Genomic DNA, 8,599 nt, shown 5'->3' on the forward strand with positions numbered 1-8,599 from the left:
ATTTATCTGCCTGCTTGCAGACATTATAGAATAGAGATTTTTATTCTTATCCTTATTTGTAATTCAGTCATGTCTGGATATTTTGTGATTCTGTGCACACCTCTGTGCTCACTAAGTATGTGACTCTTTTGCTGTCCTGTAAAATTGCAGCTTAAATTTCCGGATGTTTCAGTGGTTTCAGGGCTCATTCATTCTTACATTATCTTGATCTTAATTCTAGAGCTACATGCAAACAAAGAGATTCAAAGACGAGATTTAAGTTGTACATTCTGTAATCCTCAATATCTCTTGAAGAGCCTGCTTTGCTTGTGTGGCTGACTCATGCCCACCTGCCTCATGTTCAAAAGGGTGTACAGGTTTTGTGCAAGACCTAGCATCAGATGGTAACCTGGTTCTCTGAGGGATGAAGTAGACCATCAACAGCTTTGAAGAGAAAAACCAGAATTCTTTCATGATGTGAATACCAGTGCAAGGAGAATGAAATGAGAGATAATAATTCTAATGTACACAGGAGAAAAAAAATGACAAAAATGGTTGTTTCAAAATCCATGGCAGAGAAGAACAGGCTGTTTTGGTGTCTGTGAACTAGAAGATCAGATAGATCCAGATCCTCTGTCTCCTTCCTTTTAGACTGGCTCACTTGGTGTGTAGGACTTATTTTGGCAAAACAGAAGGAATAAGATACTTAGTTTTGTTCCTTTTCTCCTCTGTTTGAGAATCAAAAGGAGATCCTTTCAAGTGAAAGGCAGCAGAATTTGCCAGTCCTTATAAGGATACTTACCAAGATAAAATGTTATTCTGTGCTGTCTTTCAGGTGAGCCCTTTACTCAGGAGGAAATGGAGGACATGCTTGCTGTTGCTCTAGATCCAGTAACAGATACTCTTCACTACAGAGATTACCGTACAAAGCTGATAGTAGATGAAACCAAGACCTTCCCTTTTAATGTCTGAGATGCCTTTTGGTAACAGCACCATGGCTTGATAGATAGTTGAAATATGTATTTTAAAGTATAACAAAGCTCAGCTTGTGACTTGGTGCTTATAATTAAAATGAAATCTGTGTAGTTATGTTTCCTTGGGTTCTGTGTGTGTGTGTGTATACATATAAAAATATATTCACACCTGGAAAGAGAGCTCTTGACAGAAATACTGTGTAAGGTCTGGACAAGAAATCATGGAAACTTTTTGGAAAATAGTAGGAAAAATAATGAAGTCAAGAAATAACTTTATGATTGCTTTTGAAAAGCTAAGAGAAAATGAGACCTGTGAAAACACGTAATAAGCAGGTAAGTGAGTATCTTAAGGTGACTAATGCTAGTAAGATGAAGCTTTTATATTTAACTGTAGTCCTTTTTTGTGTTTAACTAATAAGGAACCAGGTAGGTTACACCTTTTGAAATAATATAATAGATCAAATAAACTTTCTATAATTTCTAGTGTTTTTCAAGTATTTGTGTTTTGTTTACCATAAGCAATTGAACTGGACCAGTTAGTTCCAGTTTATATCACTAATCCACCGACATGGTATTTTGCTTTCATTTTAAATGTGCAGGGAGCGCTCCAACCATTTCCATAGTCAACCTAATCCTTGAGAACATTTTGGTTACTATAGGCAAGGAACCATTCCCCCTTTTGTAACCAGTGTGGAAGTCAGTAATTTCAACTCTTCAAAACTTAGGATCACAGAATGAAAATTTGATTTTCATAAACCGACGAAGTACCATTTTTTGAAAGATATTAGCGTAGAATGGATGTGTCAGCTTTACTTGCTAGCAGACCACTATAGACCTCACAGCTCTTCTTATTTCTAGTTTGATAATTTTCTGTTACTGCACTGCTGTTCTTTAACTTGAGTTCAAGTTCTTTCCTTTTGAGTTCTTGCTGTACATAATCTTCTGGCATGTGACCAGCAGCTGATGAGGTCTCAGCTTGTAGGAGATTCTGTGTTTTGCTCCTCAAGAGTAGCATCTTGTACTTTGCACTCCACCCCATTTCTGTTTTACTACTCTCTATTAAGTTTGCTCTCCTCCTGTACTATGTTTTACCTCTCCTTTGTTCCATGTGCATAATCCAGCTCTGTGTCATCCACAGCCTTCATCAGCTGATGAAATCTGGGGAAGACTGACACTGAGAGGCACTGAGTGCCTTACTCCCTGTCATGCGGTTCTAGTGGCAGCGCTGAGAACAGAGCCTAGGACCCCTCCTCATATCAGGTCTTTTGTCTTACCCATTGTTTCCTTTGGGCTGGAAGCTCAGACAAACTGTTTTCATGCACAGCTAAAAGTGACCTGCTGTGCTTCACAAAGAAGAGATTAGCATGATCTAAATGGGGTGATGGAAGCAATCGGAGAGAGACCATTTTTTTATTCACTTTTTACTTCTCTAACCCAAATTGTCTTTCACTGGTACTTGCTTAAACAGCAAGACAATGAAGAATTAATGCAGGTAGGCAACGTTTGCATAGTTCTAAGCTATGCATCTGAGAAACATTGTTGCACTGCTCCTAAGACTCAGCAATGCACTCTGCTTAACACATTTACTGTGTGTTCCAACTTCATTGCCAGTAAGAAGGAAAAACAAAGGCTATCATTAGTGTTACTCTGGGGGAAGATACAAGTTTTTGAAGATTAAAGCAAGAACAATGAAAGCCTATTAAGAAAATACGTTTTTATTAGTCTTCTTCAGTCTCTCTTTCAAAGCTGAAATTATTTTCTTTAGATGAATATTTCTTCCAGTTGATGTGGAAGTGTGTTATACTGGATTTCTGACACAGGTGGTATGAGTACAAATTTCATTCATATGAAGTCTTGGAGTCCTTGTCAGTGTCATCCGGAAGATGCTTATTTCGGGATATCGTTTCATAGCTCCCAGTGCTCCAGAGAGAGCACAATTTTTTTCTGGTGGTGTTTCCCCAGAGGGTGCCTCAGCTGTTGCTGTGTCAATTCAGGATGTCCACATACAACACTGTTAAAATTCACAGTGCAGATGGGAGATTAATGTGCATTCTTTTATAAAATATATAATTTTTTTATTTTGCAGTCCTCAAATGCAAGGAAAGAGGGTATTCTGGCAATAAAAAAGTGAGATTGTGAATGAGTCTGAATTTATTGTACAGCAGTTTTTCCGGTTCCATTTTCTTATACCCATCCCCAAGAAAGATAGGTGCAAACAGGACAGACAAAAGCAAGATGCAGTCTTCTCTTCAGGAATAAGTAAGCAAATTTTATTGCCCAGAGAGTTTCCAAACTGGAGGTGAAAGAATTGTCAAGAACCAATCTCAGACTCTGTAGGATCCTAAAACCTGAGTGCACTCTGCCAGCTAGGCTCAAACAGAGTGATCTGACAGGCTCGTGCAGCAGCTGCCCGTGGGTCACCCCAGAGGAGGCTGAGCAGTGGCCACACAAGGCTGTTCCCTTGCCTGTGCCCTTCATGACTTGCCAGCCCATGGCCACCCATTTCCCCATGGTGGTGACTGAGTGCCTTGCTTCTCTGTGCTCCCTGGGTATGAGCAGGAACCCCTACCCTAGGGAAAAGGAGAGGAGACTTAGGGAACCATTTTGGTGGAAATAAAACCCCTCTTTGTTTCTAAATTTGAAGGGAAAATATGTTACTTTGTCCTCTTCTTTGAGGTGAACAGATTGAACTGCTGAGTGGTCTTGAGCTGTCTCTTATCACATGCCTCTCCCTGCTGGCTGTTTTGCCTCTTCCCTCAAGATCAGGAACCAAGGTAAGGGACTGGAACAAAAGGAGAAATCTCCAGGGAGGAACCAGTGTAGCACTTGGATTTCACACAGGGACATAGAGCCAAGGCATTGAAGAAACTGGGCAAGTCAGAGGTTTTTTGACCTAACTGAAGGAGGGAGAGGGAAGGGAACTCATTATCCAGATGTAAAAAAGAAAACAAAATTAAAAGAAGAAATCAAAGAAGCGAACACTGGGAACCATCTACATATACAACTGAATCAGCAGGCTGTTTACATCTCTGCTGTGAGTTGTAGGCTGGACAAGGCTTTACTTGTTTAAAATTTTAAGTAGGTTCATCTGTGCCAGGGCATATCTGGTGTATAGTGGAGACCTCAGTCTTACTGATACTGTGGAGAAATTCTTCCAGCTGCTGAGCTTGTGCTTGGGAGTACAGTTGCTCATATTCCAGGTAATACATTGCTTTTTGTGTTTCCTTCATCATCTTTGAAGTTGCTTCTCCAAAACACTCTTTTGTCTGTTAGTGATAGTCCCATATATATTCACACCTGAAGACTTCAGTGTTTTCCCACTGCAATGCATACCAACATATTTACAGCTGCTTGAGACTCTCCACTGGCTGTGGGCAGAAACGGAAGTTGCAGGACTTCCTCGACCAAAATGCCAATGGGCCAACATCAGAGCTGGGACTCCAGGGAAAGAACTGGGCTGTTCATCTGTGCACCTCCACCCATAACATCACACAGGTAAGAGCCTGTAAAATGTTCAGGCTCTTAGCTCTATTTAGGGAATAAGAATTTGCTACATTTTTCTCTTGTTTCAGTTGGTCTTTTCTCTTGGTTCTCTTATGTGTCATTTTGTTAATACAGTTGCGTGATATCTTATGAAGATTGAAAATGCAAGAGAGTTTTGCTCTGCCCCACACTCCTGATGCACTGCTGCACTCTCTGACAGCTGCCTGTATCAGGGTGGGATTTATTGCCAAGACTTGTTACTACTGAAATCAGCATGGGCAAAGCCTTCATCACAGGCAACAGGAAGAGCCTGGGCCTTCAGTTTCATGGGGGAAAGTGGCTGGGGATGCTGGAGTTCGGCCAAGGCTGGCATGGGCATGGGAAGTTAGGATGTTTTAGGTCCAGTAATACACTTATAATTGTGTGAAAGAGGGAGAGTAGTCTTGACAATGACAGAAGGTTGGCAGACAGGTTTCATTTTGGACTTTGTGAGAGGTATTGGAAGGTCACACAGTCTCTTGCTACCTGACCTTTCCATGTACAAAGTCGGAGGAATTATAAAGAATAGGAGACAGGGAGTATCAGTCTTGCCTACTTGTATTGCTGACTTTTTGTATCACTAATTCTGATATTTGCACAGTGTTTTGTACTATGATGGTCTGATTGAAATCAGTGCCTGCAGACCTCCCTGTAACATAATTAATAAAGTTCTCAGTCTTCAAGTCTTTTGTTCCAGACTGTATGTTCATGTCTCAACTTCTAAACAGGTCAGTCCACATCAAGTATGTTTGTTTTTCATTGCACACAACTCTATTTCATAGTATCTCATGCCATGATAGGTTTGACTATAAAACTCACTATTAAAACATCTGCTCTTATTGTTGGAGGGTGTTTTTAGCAGGTCAGTACTAGGCATGGGGACTATGCTGATTTAAAAGCTAAAGAAAGATGTAGGTTGAAATAAAGCAGATTCTCTCATTTAACCTATTTTGAATCCCTGGGGCTACTGTTTGGCTTAGTGTAGTTCTGAAAGCCAAGAAAATGTTACTCACTATACTCAAAAGATTGATCACAGCATTTGTGTCCTGAGGCCCAAATCCTAAAGCTCTTATTCAGAGAGAACTCCCATTGACTTCAAAGGGAATCCTGTCTACAGAAAAGCTTCAGAAATAGTGATGTACTGGCTCACAAGGCACTATAAAAACTTCTAAGTCTCTTTAAAGAAGACTTATCTGTCAAAGATCCAACAGAGGTGTCCAACCAGCTGCAAGTCATGCCATTGAAATGACCAAAACTGTAAAACTGTGGGTGTAAGTAGTTAATTCTTGTCTATATTAATGCAAGCAAGAGTTAGCAAGAGTCACCAGTCAGAACTTTTCCATATTGTTCAGAGCACAAAAAGTGAAACTAGGCATGCTTCTGCATGGAGATGTAATATTATCTTTTCCTGCTATTATCCTGGAGACACTGCAGCCTTAAAAACACACACATGTTGCTTCTGTGTTTTCATATACTAAACCAATTCCTTTTATTCTGGGCACTATTTCTTCTAGAAGCCTTTTAGAAGAGGCTTCCTTGTTGCAAATACCTGCCTAAATGGTAGCATTAAAAAAATAGTTCAAAATAAGATGTTTCAAATAGAGGAAAGCCCTTGAATATTTGCTGTCAACAGCAGTCTCTTTCTTGCCAAGATAGCAGCATCCCCCAGTGCAGAACAGGTCCTAAGATTTGCCTTATGGTGTGCAGCCATGTCTGCCCATGGATACCACCTTAGTGATTAAAATAATCAGAGTGGAGTTCTAAGGGTTTCTAGAGGTTTGTTTTTGAGCTGATAATGCAAGAATTTGAAGCTCTCTGAGGTCTTCTGCATCCATGAGTTATTCAAGTTTTATGCACTACAATAGATTTTACAAATAAGGCTATATTTTGGTCTATTTGGAAACTGGTAGCAAAGACTGAAATTTTAATCCATAGTAACACAGCCAGAAAAAACTCAGTAGTGCAGCTTTAAGGGCTTTGTTCCAACTTTGTTGGAACACCTATTTGCATGGTGAAGCAGGGACAAAACTAAAAACACCCCACCATAGCCAGTTTTCATGTGGTCTTAAGCTGTTGCCTTGAGAAGCAATGCCATTCTTCAGAGCTCTCACAAACACAGAGGTGCACTGAAATTCAGCTCAGATTTAATGGAAAACTCAGAACCTGTCTCTAGTTCTTTGTGCTTTGTCAAAGTTGCAGAGATTGTTATGCTAAATATGATGGTTTACTATCATTGAGATCATGAGGGGAGAACTTTCTGAGAAGTTGTATAACTAGGAGTGGGAAGAAGACCACTCTAAATACAGAGCCCTTGACTCAATCCATTCAAGACAAAAAGAAGGCAAGAAAGGAGGCAATAAGGAGAGAAAGAAGGAGAGGAAGAAAGGAGTGAAAGAAGGAGACAGAGAAAGAAAGAAAGAAAGAAAGAAAGAAAGAAAGAAAGAAAGAAAGAAAGAAAGAAAGAAAGAAAGAAAGAAAGAAAGAAAGAAAGAAAGAAAGAAAGAAAGAAAGAAAGAAAGAAAGAAAGAAAGAAAGAAAGAAAGAAAGAAAGAAAGAAAGAAAGAAAGAAAGAAAGAGAAAAAGAAAAAGAGAAAAAGAAAAAATACAAGAGCTCTCCCAGAGCCACAGTTTGTTGATGTTCAGGAAATGTTATAAGACATGTCTATTTGCTCAGGATAGCTATTATTCAGTGTACAGAGACTGGCTGAAGCCCCAGATTTAGCTGTTTGGATGCAGTTTGTTTCCATTGCTTGTCTCATCTGGAGGCACAATGTAATGCTACTCTCATTGACCTTTTTATTACAGTAGCCCTCTGAGGCTCAAATGGGGAAAACCCCCAACAGTTTAGTCTAAGAACATCTAGCACAAAAAAACAGGGGACACACAGAGTAAAGCCAGTTACTCTTTTTATAGCTATTTAATTACAGCTTTTTTACTATTTATATTAAAAAGCCATGAATTTTCTCTGTTGCTCTTTTACCAAGACAGGTTTCTTTTGATGTCACACCAGAATACATATCCTGGAAACATCTGTAAAAATGCACTGGAAACAGAGGTAAAAGAAACTGCTGAGAGTATGTATGCATTGGCTTTACTACACCAATGGGAAGAAAGAGGTTTGTCCTTTTTCCTCATTTCCTATTGGCAGTGTGCATTGGGATTTCAGGAAAATGTTCTCACAAAACTCTTGTGGCTCTGATGGGGTAGAACTGAGTAGCCATGAAGAAAAGTGGCATGTTGAAATGTGTTGTTTGCATTTTATCATGTAAAAGACTGAAACTTCTTTTTCCATCTTTCAAACCACAAAGGGATGCAATATCTTTTGGCAAAGTAGTACAACATGAGATGCACTTATTGGTGATATCTCTGATTTCCTCTTCAAAAATGTACCACCTCTCCAGCATAACTAGTGGGTTAGTTGGAGTAGGGGATCTGCCATCAGAACTTAAGTCTTCAAAACAGCTGAATGAACACTGGAGACAGCAGCAGATACTGTAGAGCTTCCCCCCCATGACTAAGAGATAAATCTCTTTGTTTCTAATTGCCAAGAGCATGTTCTTCTAACAGAGATGATGTAGCAGTACCCAGTGAAAGGAAGAGTTCCAATGACAAAGGGGAATAATGATAACCCTTTCTTTTGGACGTGATGGCAGTATTTTAACAAGGGAATCCTCCAAGCTCCATAAAATCCTAATTTCAGAACCTAGGCACTTGATGCTGAGGAGAAAGGACCATTTAATGTTCTGAGGAATTTTAATACCCACAGACATTAGTCCCTAGCTGTGGAAGAGCACATTCCCTATGTAAGCCATGCTAGCTAGCCTGCAGTAGCCAGAAACTGTTGCTCCCATAGGAGGCAATGTCAGCTGGAAGCTAAAAAATGAAGAGAAAGTCCGTTCTGTTTTCTCAGGATAACACAGAAGTTGAACTTCATTGCTCACACCCTGCCTGTTCTCATGGGGGAAGCAAAGGCTTTACAGTGATCCAGACAGAAGGGGAAATGCTGAACAGCAAAGTGCAGACATTTGGGACATAAAGTTAGAAACAGTGATCTACAAGTAGATGTGTTGAACCCTGACACCTTTTACATGCAATATTCACCCCCAAGACAGATAATGTCAATC

At 39.9% G+C, this 8,599-nt stretch overlaps 1 protein-coding gene across 1 annotated transcript in view; it reads left to right on the forward strand.

Annotated features, from left to right (window-relative positions):
- EFCAB2 (EF-hand calcium binding domain 2) overlaps positions 1 to 1,064 on the forward strand; it is a 20,165-nt gene extending 19,101 nt beyond the window's left edge. The window contains exon 7 of the mRNA XM_005416331.2: positions 815 to 1,064. Within this exon, the coding sequence (XP_005416388.1) occupies positions 815 to 951 (137 nt within the window). The 3' untranslated portion in view covers positions 952 to 1,064. The remainder of the gene's footprint in view (positions 1 to 814) is intronic.
- The last annotated feature ends 7,535 nt before the right edge of the window (positions 1,065 to 8,599 follow it).

The sequence above is a fragment of the Geospiza fortis genome, unplaced genomic scaffold, assembly GCF_000277835.1.
Source record: "Geospiza fortis unplaced genomic scaffold, GeoFor_1.0 scaffold41, whole genome shotgun sequence".
Classification (NCBI taxonomy): domain Eukaryota; kingdom Metazoa; phylum Chordata; class Aves; order Passeriformes; family Thraupidae; genus Geospiza; species Geospiza fortis.